Source organism: Cetorhinus maximus, unplaced genomic scaffold (genome assembly GCF_964194155.1).
Source record: "Cetorhinus maximus unplaced genomic scaffold, sCetMax3.hap1.1 HAP1_SCAFFOLD_1832, whole genome shotgun sequence".
Taxonomy (NCBI): Eukaryota; Metazoa; Chordata; class Chondrichthyes; order Lamniformes; family Cetorhinidae; genus Cetorhinus; species Cetorhinus maximus.
Window position 1 is genome coordinate 42,251 of NW_027597772.1, and position 16,051 is coordinate 58,301.

A 16,051-nucleotide genomic window follows, 5' to 3' on the forward strand; every position below is an offset into this window, starting at 1 on the left:
GGGAAAGGACAGTGTATCTAACGCACCGTGACACCCGGTCCCAGAGGGGGAAAGGACAGTGTATCTAACGCACTGTGACACCCGCTCCCAGAGGGGGAAAGGACAGCGCATCTAACGCACTGTGACACCCGGTCCCAGATGGGGAAAGGACAGTGTATCTAACGCACTGTGACACCCTGTCCCAGAGGGGGAAAGGACAGTGTATCTAACGCACTGTGACAACCTGTCCTTAGGGGGAAAAGGCAGTGTATCTAACGCACTGTGACACCCGGTCCCAGAGGGGGAAAGGACAGTGTATCTAACGCACTGTGACAGACGGTCCCAGAGGTGGAAGGGACAGTGTATCTAACGCACTGTGTCACCCTGTCCCAGAGGGGAGAAAGGACAGTGTACCTAACGCACTGTGACACCCGGTCCCAGAGGGGGGAAAGAACTGTGTGTATAACGCACTGTGACACCCGGTCCCAGAGGGGGAAAGGACAGTGTATCTAACGCACCGTGACACCCTGTCCCAGAGGGGTGAAAGGACAGTGTATCTAACGCACTGTGACACCCGGTCCCAGAGGGGGGAAAGATCAGTGTATCTAACGCACTGTGACACCCGGTCCCAGAGTGGGGAAAGGACAGTGTATCTAATGCACTGTGACACCCGGTCCCATAGGGGGAAAGGACAGTGTATCTAACGCACTGTGACACCCGGTCCTAGAGGGGGAAAGGACAGCGTATCTAACGCACTGTGACAACCGGTCCCAGAGGGGAAAGGACAGTGTATCTAACGCACTGTGAATCCCGGTCCCAGAGGTGGAAAGGACAGTGTATCTAACGCACTGTTACACCCTGTCCCAGAGTGGGGAAAGGACAATCTATCTAACGCACTGTGACACCCCGTCCCAGAGTGGGGAAAGGACAGTGTATCTAATGCACTGTGACACCCTGTCCCGGAGGGGGGAAAGGACAGTGTATCTAATGCACTGTGACACCCGGTCCCAGAGTGGGGAAAGGACAGTGTATCTAAAGCACTGTGACACCCGGTCCCAGAGGGGGAAAGGACAGCGTACATAACGCACTGTGACACCCGGTCCCAGAGGGTGAAATGACAGTGTATCTAAAGCAATGTGACACCCGGTCCCAGTGGGGCAAAGCACAGCGTATCTAACACACTGTGACACCCCGTCCCAGAGGAGGAAAGGACAGTGTATCTAACGCACTGTGACACCCAGTCCCAGAGGGGTGGAAAGGACAGTGTATCTAATGCACTTTGACAACCGGTCCCAGAGTGGGAATGGACAGTGTATCTAACGCACTGTGACACCCGGTCCCAGAGGGGGGAAAGGACAGAGCATCTAACGCACTGTGACACCCGTTGCCAGAGTGGGAAAGGATAGCGTATCTAACATACTGTGACACCCGTTCCCAGAGTGGGAAAGAACAGTGTAACTTATGTACTGTGACACCCGGTCCCAGAGGGGTAAAGGACTGTGTATCTAACGCATTGTGACACCCGGTCCCAGAGGGGGGAAAGGACAGTGTATCTAACGCACTGTGACACCCGGTCCGAGAGGGGGAATGGACAGTGTATCTAACGCACTTTGACACCCGGTCCCAGAGGGGGAAAGGACAGTGTATCTAACGCACTGTGACTCCCGGTCCCAGAGGGGGGAATGGACAGTGTATCTAACGCACTGTTACACCCGGTCCCAGAGGGGTGAAAGGACAGTGTATCTAACGCACTGTGACACCCGTTCCCAGAGGGTTAAAGGACAGCGTATCTAACGCACTGTGACACCCGGCCCCAGAGGGGGAAAGGACAGTGTATCTATTGCACTGTGACACCCGGACCCATAGGGGGGAAAGGACGGTGTATCTAACGCACTGTGACACCCGGACCCATAGGGGGGAAAGGACGGTGTATCTAACGCTCTGTGACACCCGGTCCCATGGGGGGAAAGGACAGTGTATCTAACGCACTGTGACACCCGGTCCCAGAGGGGGAAAGGACAGTGTATCTGACGCACTGTGACACCCGGTCCCAGAGGGGGGGAAAGGACAGTGTATCTAACGCACTGTGACACCCGGTCCCATGGGGGGAAAGGACAGTGTATCTAACGCACTGTGACACCCAGTCCCAGAGGGGGAAAGGACAGTGTATCTAACCCACTGTGACACCCAGTCCCAGAGGGGGAAAGGACAGTGTATCTAATGCACTTTGACATCTGTCCCAGAGGTGAAAAGGACAGTGTATCTAACGCACTGTGACACACGGTCCCAGAGGGGGAAAGGACAGTGTATCTAAAGCACTGTGACACCCGGTCCCAGAGGGGGAAAGGACAGCGTATCTAATGCACTGTTAAATCTGTCCCAGAGGTGAAAAGGACAGTGTATCTAACGCACTGTGACACACGGTCCCAGAGGGGGAAAGGACAGTGTATCTAACGCACTGTGACACCCGGTCCCAGAGGGGGAAAGGACAGTGTATCTAACGCACTGTGACACCCGGTCCCAGAGGGGGGAAAGGACAGTGTATCTAACGCACCGTGACACCCGGTCCCAGAGGAGGTAAGGACAGTGTATCTAACGCATTGTGACACCCGTTCCCAGAGGGGGAAAGGACAGCGTATCTAACGCACTGTGACACCCGCTCCCAGAGGGGGGAATGGACAGTGTATCTAATGCACTGTGACACCCTGTCCCAGAGCGGGAAAGGACAGTGTATCTAACGCACTGTGACACCCTGTCCTTAGGGGGAAAAGGCAGTGTATCTAACGCACTGTGACACCCGGTCCCAGAGTGGGAAATGACAGTGTATCTAACCCACTGTGACACCCAGTCCCAGAGGGGGAAAGGACAGTGTATGTAACGCACCGTGACACCCGGTCCCAGAGGGGGAAAGGACAGTGTATCTAACGCACCGTGACACCCGGTCCCAGAGGGGGAAAGGACAGTGTATCTAACGCACTGTGACACCCGCTCCCAGAGGGGGAAAGGACAGCGCATCTAACGCACTGTGACACCCGGTCCCAGATGGGGGAAAGGACAGTGTATCTAACGCACTGTGACACCCTGTCCCAGAGGGGGAAAGGACAGTGTATCTAACGCACTGTGACAACCTGTCCTTAGGGGGAAAAGGCAGTGTATCTAACGCACTGTGACACCCGGTCCCAGAGGGGGAAAGGACAGTGTATCTAACGCACTGTGACAGACGGTCCCAGAGGTGGAAGGGACAGTGTATCTAACGCACTGTGTCACCCTGTCCCAGAGGGGAGAAAGGACAGTGTACCTAACGCACTGTGACACCCGGTCCCAGAGGGGGGAAAGAACTGTGTGTATAACGCACTGTGACACCCTGTCCCAGAGGGGTGAAAGGACAGTGTATCTAACGCACTGTGACACCCGGTCCCAGAGGGGGGAAAGATCAGTGTATCTAACGCACTGTGACACCCGGTCCCATAGGGGGAAAGGACAGTGTATCTAACGCACTGTGACACCCGGTCCTAGAGGGGGAAAGGACAGTGTATCTAACGCACTGTGACACCCGGTCCTAGAGGGGGAAAGGACAGCGTATCTAATGCACTGTGACACCCGGTCCCATAGGGGGAAAGGACAGTGTATCTAACGCACTGTGACACCCGGTCCTAGAGGGGGAAAGGACAGCGTATCTAACGCACTGTGACAACCGGTCCCAGAGGGGGAAAGGACAGTGTATCTAACGCACTGTGAATCCCGGTCCCAGAGGTGGAAAGGACAGTGTATCTAACGCACTGTTACACCCTGTCCCAGAGTGGGGAAAGGACAATCTATCTAACGCACTGTGACACCCCGTCCCAGAGTGGGGAAAGGACAGTGTATCTAATGCACTGTGACACCCTGTCCCGGAGGGGGGAAAGGACAGTGTATCTAATGCACTGTGACACCCGGTCCCAGAGTGGGGAAAGGACAGTGTATCTAAAGCAATGTGACACCCGGTCCCAGTGGGGCAAAGCACAGCGTACATAACGCACTGTGACACCCGGTCCCAGAGGGTGAAATGACAGTGTATCTAAAGCAATGTGACACCCGGTCCCAGTGGGGCAAAGCACAGCGTATCTAACACACTGTGACACCCCGTCCCAGAGGAGGAAAGGACAGTGTATCTAACGCACTGTGACACCCGGTCCCAGAGGGGGAAAGGACAGTGTATCTAACGCACTGTGACACACGGTCTCAGAGTGGGAAAGGACAGTGTATCTAACGCACTGTGACACACGGTCCCAGAGGTGGAAAGGACAGTGTATCTTACGCACTGTGACACCCTGTCCCAGAGGGGGGAAAGGACAGTGTATCTAACGCACTGTGACACCCGGTCCCAGAGGGGGGAAAGAACAGTGTATCTAACGCACTGTGACACCCGGTCCCAGAGGGGGAAAGGACAGTGTATCTATCGCACCGTGACACCCTGTCCCAGAGGGGGGAAAGGACAGTGTATCTAACGCACTGTGACACCCGGTCCCAGAGTGAGAATGAACACTGTATCTAATGCACTGTGACACCCGGTCCCAGAGTGCGAAAGGACAGTGTATCTAACACATTGTGACACCCGGTCCCAGAGGGGGGAAAGGACAGTGTATCTAATGCACTGTGACACCCGGTCCCAGAGGGGGAAAGGACAGCGTACCTAACGCACTTTGACACCCGGTCCCAGAGGGAGAAAGGACAGTGTATCTAACGCACTGTGACACCCGGTCCCAGAGGGGGGAAAGGACAGTGTATCTAACGCACTGTGACACCCGGTCCCAGAGGGGGAATGGACAGTGTATCTAACGCACTTTGACACCCGGTCCCAGAGGTGGAAAGGACAGTGTATCTAATGCACTGTGACACCCGGTCCCAGAGGGGGATAGGACAGTGTATCTAACGCACTGTGACACCCGGTCCCAGAGGGGGGAAAGGACAGTGTATCTAACGCACTGTAACACCCGGTCCCAGGCAGGGAAAGGACAGTGTATCTAACGCACTGTGACACCCGGTCCCAAAGGGGAAAGGACATCATATCTAACGCGTTGTGACACCCGGTCCCAGAGGGTGAATGGACAGTGTATCTAACGCACTGTGACACCCGGTCCCAGCGGTGGGAAAGGACAGTGTATCTAAAGCACTGTGACACCCGGTCCCAGAGTGGGAATGGACAGTGTATCTAGCGCACTGTGACACCCGGTCCCAGAGGGGGAAAGGACAGTGTATCTAACGCACTGTGACACCCGGTCCCAAAGGGGAAAGGACATCATATCTAATGCACTGTGACACCCGGTCCCAGAGGGGGGAAAGGACAGTGTATCTAACGCACTGTGACACCCGGTCCCAGAGTGGGAATGGACAGCATATCTAACGCACTGTCACACCCGGTCCCAGAGGTGGAAAGGACAGCGTATCTAACACACTGACACCCAGTCCCAGAGGAGGAAAGGACAGTGTATCTAACGCACTGTGACACCCGGTCCCAGAGGGCGAAAGGACAGCCTATCTAACGCATTGTGACACCCGGCCCCAGAGGGGGAAAGGACAGTGTATCTAACGCTCTGTGACACCCGGTCCCAGAGGGGGAAAGGACAGCGTATCTAATGCACTGTGACATCTGTCCCAGAGGTGAAAAGGACAGTGTATCTAACGCACCGTGACACCCGGTCCCAGAGGGGGAAAGGACAGTGTATCCAACGCACCGTGACACCCGGTCCCAGAGGGGGAAAGGACAGTGTATCTAACGCACTGTGACACCCGCTCCCAGAGGGGGGAATGGACAGTGTATCTAACGCACTGTGACACCCGGTCCCAGAGGGGGAAAGGACAGTGTATCTAACGCACTGTGACACCCGGTCCCAGAGGGGGGAAAGGACAGTGTATCTAACGCACTGTGACACCCGGTCCCAGAGGGGGAAAGGACAGTGTATCTAACGCACTGTGACACCCGGTCCCAGAGGGGGAAAGGACAGTGTATCTAACGCATTGTGACACCCGGCCCCAGAGGGGGGGAAGGACAGTGTATCTAACGCTCTGTGACACCCTGTCCCAGAGGGGGGAAAGGACAGTGTATCTAATGCACTGAGACACCCGGTCCCAGAGGGGGAAAGGACAGTGTATCTAACGCATTGTGACACCCGGCCCCAGAGGGGGGGAAGGACAGTGTATCTAACGCTCTGTGACACCCGGTCCCATGGGGGGAAAGGACAGTGTATCTAACGCACTGTGACACCCGGTCCCAGAGGGGGAAAGGACAGTGTATCTGACGCACTGTGACACCCGGTCCCAGAGGCGGGGAAAGGACAGTGTATCTAATGCTCTGTGACACCCGGTCACATGGGGGGAAAGGACAGTGTATCTAACGCACTGTGACACCCAGTCCCAGAGGGGGAAAGGACAGTGTATCTAACCCACTGTGACACCCAGTCCCAGAGGGGGAAAGGACAGTGTATCTAATGCACTTTGACATCTGTCCCAGAGGTGAAAAGGACAGTGTATCTAACGCACCGTGACACCCGGTCCCAGAGGGGGAAAGGACAGTGTATCTAAAGCACTGTGACACCCGGTCCCAGAGGGGGAAAGGACAGCGTATCTAATGCACTGTGACATCTGTCCCAGAGGTGAAAAGGACAGTGTATCTAACGCACCGTGACACCCGGTCCCAGAGGGGGAAAGGACAGTGTATCTAACGCACCGTGACACCCGGTCCCAGAGGGGGTAAGGACAGTGTATCTAACGCACTGTGACACCCGCTCCCAGAGGGTGGAATGGACAGTGTATCTAATGCACTGTGACACCCTGTCCCAGAGGGGGAAAGGACAGTGTATCTAACGCACTGTGACACACGGTCTCAGAGGGGGAATGGGCAGTGTATCTAACGCACTGTGACACCCGGTCCCAGAGGGGGGAAAGGACAGTGTATCCAATGCACTGTGACACCCGGTCCCAGAGGGGGAAAGGACAGTGTATCTAACGCACTGTGACACCCGGTCCCAGAGGGGGAAAGAACAGTGTATCTAACGCACTGTGACACCCGGTCCCAGAGGGGGAAAGGACAGTGTATCTAACGCACTGTGACACCCGGTCCCAGAGGGGGAAAGGACAGTGTATCTAACGCACTGTGACACCCGGTCCCAGAGGGGGAAAGGACAGTGTATCTAACGCACTGTGACACCCGGTCCTAGAGGGGGGAATGGACAATGTATCTAACGCACTGTGACACCCGGTCCCAGAGGGGGAAAGGACAGCGTATCTAATGCACTGTGACACCCGTTCCCAGAGGGGGAAAGGACAGTGTATCTAACGCACTGTGACACCCGGTCCCAGAGGGGGGATAGGACAGTGTATCTAATGCACTGTGATGCACGTTCTTTGCCGTGTGACCATGTTGACAGCTCTGAGGTTGCTGAAGTCGGCTTTAATCTGCCGGTCTGGGTTTGGTTGTCTCTGCCCCCTTCAGGCGTGCGTGTTCCCAGCTGCCTCTCTTTGGGGCGTTGTTCGGTCTTCGTGTGGTGTCTGCTGCCTATTCCGAGATCCGCTCTTCCCCCCCTCACCCTCACCCACCCTCCGCCTCCCACTCCTCTCGTCTTGACACCCGCTTGGAGTATCTGTCGTGGTTGTGGCCTGGTTTCCCATCCATTGTTCCCTTTCTCATCCCTTCCACTGCACCCGCAGCCCCCGAACCCCCTCCAGGATGCCGTCCACGGCGTCATCCGAGACGTCTCAGGGCCCCGAGCCTCGAGCATGCGGACGCGCGTTGCCCCCCCGCCAGATCGGAAACCCCCTGGAATACCTGCAGCTGGGGAGGGCGGTGAATGCTGTTAGGCTCCCTCCCTCCCATCTCTCTCTCTCTCTCTTTCTGTGTGTCGCTCCCTCTCTCTCTGTCCCACACACACACACACACACACACCCAGGAGCAACACAAGTCCAAGGCTCCAACTGCTGTATTCGCCGACCTCGCCTCGTGTGGGGCATCGAGATGGTCATTGGCTGCACAGGAAGATCCCTTGCGGGCTTTGGGGAAGAGCAATCCAATTTCCATTCCCCGCCGCTCTCTCCCGCTCCAATGCCCGTCCAATGAAAGCTTACGGCGTACGGGGTGGGGGGGTAACACATTGGCAGCGATAGACGATTGGCCGGTTGACAGGAAGCAGAAAGTAAGCATAAATGGGTTCTCTTCCCGGATAGCAGGATGTGACGGGCGGCCTGCTACAGGGGGTGAGCGCCGAGGCTCCAACTCTTCGCGAACCATAGGAACGACTCGGGCGAAGGGACCGTCGCTCAATTTGCCGGCGGCACAGAGATCGGTCGGGTGGCTAACCGTGAAGACGACCCGAGGAGGGTGGGAAGGGAGGCCGACAGGGGAGGTGAGGCGGGGCTCGGGGTCCGGCAAATAGAGTCGGACGTGGGCAGACGCGAGGTCATTGGTTTCCGCGGGAAGGACAAGGAGGAAGATGATGACCGAGACGGTGAGAGATCGCGGAGCTCTGAGGTGCAGAGGGATCTGGGTGTCCTAGTGCATGAATCACCGAAGGTTAGTATGAAGCGTATTATCTAAATGGTGAGAGATCGCAGAGCTCTGAGGTGCAGAGGGATCTGGGTGTCCTAGTGCATGAATCACCGACGATCAACATGGAGGTACAGCAAGTTATTAGCAAAGCAAGTAGCCAGTTATCGTTTATTGTGGAGGGGGATTGAATAGAAAAGTCGGGAGGTTATGCTCCCGTTGTGCAGGTGAGACCACATCTGGGGGTATTGTGGACAGGACTGGGTCCCCCCGATTCAAGGGAGGGTGGAAATGCATTGGGAGCAGATCAGAGAAGGTTTACCGGACTCATACCTGGAACGGGCGGGTTGGTCACGAGGGGGAAGGCTGGACAGACGAGGCTTGTACCGGAGTTTAGAAGAGTGAGAGGCGACTTGTTTGCAACATGTCGGATCCCGAGGGGTCTGGACAGGGTGGATGTGGTTTCCTCTTGTAGGAGAATCTGGAACGAGGAGGGGGGTCACTGCTTAAAAATAAGGGGGTCGCCTGTTTAAGACGGAGACGAGGAGAAATTTTTCCTCTCAAGAGGGTCTTGGAACTCTCTTCACCTGAAAAGGTGGTGGGAGCAGAGTCTGAATATTTTTTAAGGCAGAGCGAGATAGATAGGGGGGGTGGGGTGAAAGGTTATGGGGGGGGTGGCTTCCAATCACATCGGCCGTGATCCACTGAACAACAGAGCAGGCTCGAGGGGCCGAGTGGCCTACCCCCCGCTCCTGATTCGTGTGGTTCGTACGCGTGTAGGTCACTGAACTAGTTCCTCACCGACGCTGCCACCATGTTGTGGGAGGCGACTTCCAGGTCGTTGCCGCTCGCTGCGTTAAAGAAAAAAAAGACAAAGTTCTTCCTCACCACCCGCGCCCCCCTTTTGCCCAGAAAAACCCTTTCGACACAAACCCCCTGAGTCGCTGCTTGCGAAGGAAACTTTAATAAATAAAGCGTTGCGAAGCAGACCTGAGTAAATTCACAGATGTAGAAGTGCCCCCCTTTCTCCGGGCGACAGCCAAACGTCCAGGTATGAATGAACGCCCGCCCGACCACACACACGCGCGCACGAGGATTTCAGCGCCTTGCCCTGAAGATGACAACTCAGATGGACGCAAGGGGCGGGAGGAAGAATCATACAGCGGGGAAAAGCCGGTAACCCAGCGACGGAATGGTTGCACCACTGGAGAGGGCCCCTGAGTAGACGCAAGAGCGCTCACCGATCCCGGGAGTGAGTTACAGACTGGAATCTAATCGAGGGGTTCGGTGGGGGGTTTATATACAGAATAACAGATACCCGGGAGTGAGTTACAGACTGGAATCTAATCGAGGGGTGCCCGGTGGTTTATATATAGAATAACAGATACCCGGGAGTGAGTTACAGACTGGAATCTAATCGACGGGTTCGGGGGGGGTTTATATATAGAATAACAGGTACCCGGGAGTGAGTTACAGACTGGAATCTAATCGAGGGGTTCGGGGTGGTTTATATATAGAATAACAGATACCCGGGAGTGAGTTACAGACTGGAATCTAATCGAGGGGTTCGGTGGGGGGGTTTATATATAGAATAACAGATACCCCGGAGTGAGTTACAGACTGGAATCTAATCGATGGGTTCAGGGTGGTTTATATATAGAATAACAGATACACGGGAGTGAGTTACAGACTGGAATCTAATCGAGGGGTTCGGTGGGGGGGTTTATATATAGAATAACAGATACCCGGGAGTGAGTTACAGTCTGGAATCTAATCGAGGGGTTCGGGGTGGTTTATATATAGAATAACAGATACCCGGGAGTGAGTTACAGACTGGAATCTAATCGAGGGGTTCGGGGGGTGGTTTATATATAGAGTAACAGATACCCGGGAGTGAGTTACAGACTGGAATCTAATCGAGGGGTTCAGGTGGTTTATATATAGAATAACAGATACCCGGGAGTGAGTTACAGACTGGAATCTAATCGAGGGGTTCGGTCGGGTTTATATTTAGAATAACAGATACCCGGGAGTGAGTTACAGACTGGAATCTAATCGAGGGGTTCGGGGGGTGGTTTATATATAGAATAACAGATACCCGGGAGTGAGTTACAGACTGGAATCTAATCGAGGGTTTCGGGGTGGTTTATATACAGAATAACAGATACCCGGGAGTGAGTAACAGACTGGAATCTAATCGAGGGGTTCGGGGTGATTGATTCTCTGTCCGTGTACGATCGCGAATCTGCCTCAGATGCGACAGAGCTTTTCGAGCGCCGAAGGCGGCCATTTGGCCCGTCGTGTCTGTGCTAGCCCGGCGTTCGCGTCGATCGGGAACGCTTTGCGGGAAGCTTCTCCGGCCGAACGCTCCCGGGGCGTCCGTCCCTCGAGCGGATCGCCTCAGTCCTTCCCTCCCCTCCTCAGGATTGGCTGTGGACAGGCCCCAAGCGGCCCCCATGTCGGTCCCAGGCCCCGCTAGCTGCTGGAGATGAGGGACTTGAGGGAGGACTGGTTGGTGCCCGACAGGTTGTTGTAGCCCTCGCCGATGCAGACGTACTCGCGGGGCGGGTCCTGGGCGACGCTATGGCGGCAGACCACCACCCGGGTGTGCTTGTAGACCACCGACCAGGCCCCCACCGGCGGGCACCGGCAACGGTCCCTCTGCCGCCGGATCACCAGGACCCCGGACGTCGTCTTCCTCGGCACATAGAGGCAGCTCCTGAAAGAGAGAGGGGGGCGCAGGGTGACACCCGGTACCAGAGGGGGGGAAAGGACAGTGTATCTAACGCACTGTGACACCCGGTCCCAGAGGGGGAAAGGACAGTGTATCTAACGCACTGTGACACCCGGTCCCAGAGGGGGAAAGGACAGCGTATCTAACGCACTGTGACACCCGGTCCCAGAGGGGGGAAAGGACAGTGTATCTAACGCACTGTGACACCCGGTCCCAGAGGGGGAAAGGACAGCGTATCTAACGCACTGTGACACCCGGTCCCAGAGGGGGAAAGGACAGCGTATCTAACGCACTGTGACACCCAGTCCCAGAGGGGGAAAGGACAGCGTATCTAACGCACTGTGACACCCGGTCCCAGAGGGGGAAAGGACAGTGTATCTAACGCACTGTGACACCCGGTCCCAGAGGGGGAAAGGACAGTGTATCTAACGCACTGTGACACCCGGTCCCAGAGGGGGAAAGGACAGTGTATCTAACGCACTGTGACACCAGTCCCTTCCCCCCCCGATCTTGCTTACCTCTTGCGCAGGTGGTACAGAATACCGATGGTGACAGCGGCAAAGACCCCCGCGGCCGTGTACATCACCCAGGCTGGAAGGCAAAGGGAAGAACGTTGAACTCACAGCGCGTTTGGAGGGTTCGTTCGCGCGGCACTCACCCGCAACGCCCTCGGGTGCCTCCTCTCCGAACCCCGGGACTTGCCCACCTTGAGAACACTCCCTCCTCCTCCGCCATCCACCCTTTCATTCGTCCATCCACAGGGGGACGTGGTCATTGCCAGCTAGGTCAGCATTTATGCCCCGTCCCTAATCGCCCCCTTGAGAAGGTGGTGGGTGAGCTGCCTTCTTGAGCCGCTGCAGTCCTCGTGTGGTGTAAGTACACCCACGGCGCTGTTAGGGAGGGAGTTCCAGGATTTTGTCCCGTGTGTGGTGTAGGTACACCCACGGCGCTGTTAGGGAGGGAGTTCCAGGATTTTGTCCCGTGTGGTGTAAGTACACCCATGGCGCTGTTAGGGAGGGAGTTCCAGGATTTTGTCCCGTGTGGTGTAGGTACACCCACAGCGCTGTTAGGGAGGGAGTTCCAGGATTTGGACCCCAGCGACAGTGAAGGAACGGCCGATATATTTCCAAGTCGGGATGGGTGAGGGGCTCGGAGGGGAACTTCCAGGTGGTGGGTGTTCCCCATGTGTCTGCTGCCCTCGTCCTTCTAGATGGTAGAGGCCGTGGGTTTGGGCGGCGCTGTCGAAGGAGCCTTGGCGAGTTGCTGCAGTGCATCTTGCAGATGGTACACACTCTGCTGCCCCTGTGCGTCGGTGGTGGAGGGAGTGAATGTTTAGTGGATGGGGTGCCGATCGAGCGGGGGCTGCTTTGTCCTGGACGGTGTTGAGCTACTCGAGTGTCGTGGGAGCCGCACTCAGCCGGGTAGTTTCCCCACCCCCAGCCCCGCCTCACCTGCAATGGTGGTGGCCTTCCCAGTAGAATAGCTCGAATTCAGCCTGTCAGCCGCAGTGGGTTGGAACTGGGAGAAACTGGTGCCTCTGACCTCCTCAGCCTGCGATGAGTTGTACCTGAGCCCTGGACGAGGGGAGGGAGAAGCAAAGCCGGGTTAGAAGGGGCGTGCGCTCTCCACAGCCCGAGGTGGAATCAGACTGATCAGTCACGTCTCTGACCTCAGGATGAGCCTCCCACCTCCCATCGCAACCCCATCGCTAACATCGCCCAACTCCACCCCCTGTCTCCCTCTCAGCTCTTCAGCTGCAGAAGCCCTCGTCCGCCCCTTCGTTCCCTCCGGACACGTCTCCCACACTCGACCCTCCCGGAAATTTCAACTCGTCCCAAACTCCGCTGCTCCCCCCGTGTCCGAACTCGCACCGAGTCCCCTTCACCCGTCACCCCCTGCGCTCGCTGACCCCACACTGGCTCCCGGTCCCCGGAAACACCTCCATTTTCAAATTCACACCCTCGATTTCAAATCCCTCCATGGCCCTCACTCCCCCCCTCTCTATCTCTGTAACCTCCTCCAGCCCCTACCACCCTCCCTATCTCTGTAACCTCCTCCAGCCCCTAAAACACTCCCTATCTCTGTAACCTCCTCCAGCCCCTACAACCCTCCCTATTTCTGTAACCTCCTCCAGCCCCTACAACCCTCCCTATCTCTGTAACCTCCTCCAGCCCCTACAACCCTCCCTATCTCTGTAACCTCCTCCAGCCCCTACAACCCTCCCTATCTCTGTAACCTCCTCCAGCCCCTACACCCCTCCCTATCTCTGTAACCACCCCCAGCCCCTACAACCCTCCCTATCTCTGTAACCTCCCGCCGGCCCCCTACACCCCTCCCTATCTCTGTAAGCTCCTCCAGCCCCTACAACCCTCCCTATCTCTGTAACCTCCTCCAGCCCCTACAACCCTCCCGATCTCTGTAACCTCCTCCATCCTCTACGACCCTCCCTATCTCTGTAAACTCCTCCAGCCCCGACAACCTTCCCTATCACTGTAACCTCCTCCAGCCCCTATATCCCTCCCTATCTCTGTAACCTCCTCCAGCCCCTACAACCCTCCCGATCTCTGTAACCTCCTCCATCCTCTACGACCCTCCCTATCTCTGTAAACTCCTCCAGCCCCGACAACCTTCCCTATCACTGTAACCTCCTCCAGCCCCTACAACCCTCCCTATCTCTGTAACCTCCTCCAGCCCCTACAACCCTCCCTATCTCTGTAACCTCCTCCAGCCCCACAACCCTCCCTATCTCTGTAACCTCCTCCAGCCCCTACAACCCTCCCTATCTCTGTAACCTCCTCCAGCCCTTACAACCCTCCCTATCTCTGTAACCTCCTCCAGCCCTTACAACACTCCCTATCTCTGTGACCTCCTCCAGCCCCTACACACCTCCCTATCTCTGTGACCTCCTCCAGCCCCTACACACCTCCCTATCTCTGTAACCTCCTCCAGCCCCTACAACCCTCCCTATCTCTGTAACCTCCTCCAGCCCCTACACCCCTCCCTATCTCTGTAACCACCCCCAGCCCCTACAACCCTCCCTATCTCTGTAACCTCCCGCCGGCCCCCTACACCCCTCCCTATCTCTGTAAGCTCCTCCAGCCCCTACAACCCTCCCTATCTCTGTAACCTCCTCCAGCCCCTACAACCCTCCCGATCTCTGTAACCTCCTCCATCCTCTACGACCCTCCCTATCTCTGTAAACTCCTCCAGCCCCAACAACCTTCCCTATCACTGTAACCTCCTCCAGCCCCTATATCCCTCCCTATCTCTGTAACCTCCTCCAGCCCCTACAACCCTCCCGATCTCTGTAACCTCCTCCATCCTCTACGACCCTCCCTATCTCTGTAAACTCCTCCAGCCCCGACAACCTTCCCTATCACTGTAACCTCCTCCAGCCCCTACAACCCTCCCTATCTCTGTAACCTCCTCCAGCCCCTACAACCCTCCCTATCTCTGTAACCTCCTCCAGCCCCACAACCCTCCCTATCTCTGTAACCTCCTCCAGCCCCTACAACCCTCCCTATCTCTGTAACCTCCTCCAGCCCTTACAACCCTCCCTATCTCTGTAACCTCCTCCAGCCCTTACAACACTCCCTATCTCTGTGACCTCCTCCAGCCCCTACACACCTCCCTATCTCTGTGACCTCCTCCAGCCCCTACACACCTCCCTATCTCTGTAACCTCCTCCAGCCCCTACAACTCTCCCTATCTCTGTAACCTCCTCCAGCCCCTACAACCCTCCCTATCTCTGTAACCTCCTCCAGCCTCCACAACCCTCCCTATCTCTGTAACCTCCTTCTGCCCCTACAACCCTCCCTAACTCTGTAACCTCCTCCAGCCCCTACACCCCTCCCTATGTTTATAACCTCCTCCAGCCCCTACAACCCTCCCTATCTCTCTAACCTCCTCCAGCCCCTCCTCCAGAATGTGGAGGGAGCTTTGCTCTGTATCTAACCCCGTGCTGTACCTGTCCTGGGAGTGTTTGATGGGGACGGTGTAGAGGGAGCTTTACGCTGTATCTAACCTGTGAAGAGCAGGGCGAAACCTTGAGCGTGGACGATCTGGTCGGAGAGGAAGTGGACCGTGAGGTAGTCGGTGTGGAAGATGAGCCTCTGGGGCGGGTGTCGCTGACCATCGAACGACGCCAGGAGTCGCTGACTGTGCCCATCCCGGAGTTCCAGCCGGTCATTCCCGTCCCGGACTTCGAAGAGTTGGAAATCCAGCTGGATGCTCCCTGCCCCCTCTGGCCGGACGCTCCAGGTGCAGTTACTGTCCGCCCTGTAATCGTCCGGGAAGTTTGGGGAGTAGACCACGCCGCTGAGCCCGGTGACGTTCCCCTCACAGGCTCCCACCGACACTGCCGCAGGGGGAGAGAGTTCATCAGGGGGCGGCCGCAAGTTCCTCCCATACACTCCAGCTCCCCACCCACCTCCTCCGCACCCCCCACCTCTCCTCAAGGTCTGTCCCCTTCCCTGGAGATGCATCTGCTGCTCTTTGGTGTCAGGAGGCATCACTAACCCACCCTGATCACAGCTTCACCTGACGTGGAGGCGTGCACACACACACGCTCTCTCGCTCGCACACACCCCAATACCACTCTCACGCACCCCCCCAATCTCACACACGCACAGCCCCAATCTCACACACGCACCCACCCAATCTCACACACGCACAGCCCCAATCTCACACATGCACCCACCCAATCTCACACACACACCCCCCCAATCTCACACACGCACCCACCCAATCTCACACACGCACAGCCCCAATCTCACACACGCACAGCCCCAATCTCACACACGCACAGCCCCAATCTCACA

General features: G+C 56.5%; 1 protein-coding gene across 1 annotated transcript; it reads right to left on the minus strand.

Moving 5' to 3' along the window:
* Positions 1 to 10,972: 10,972 nt before the first annotated feature.
* LOC144676704 (kremen protein 2-like) lies at positions 10,973 to 15,588 on the minus strand (the record flags this gene model as incomplete). The annotated part of the gene is made up of 4 exons (XM_078537055.1): positions 10,973 to 11,216; positions 11,750 to 11,822; positions 12,683 to 12,805; positions 15,256 to 15,588. Coding segments are annotated over 4 exons (773 nt in total), but the record flags the coding sequence as incomplete, so codon positions are not given.
* Between the last annotated feature and the right edge of the window lie 463 nt (positions 15,589 to 16,051).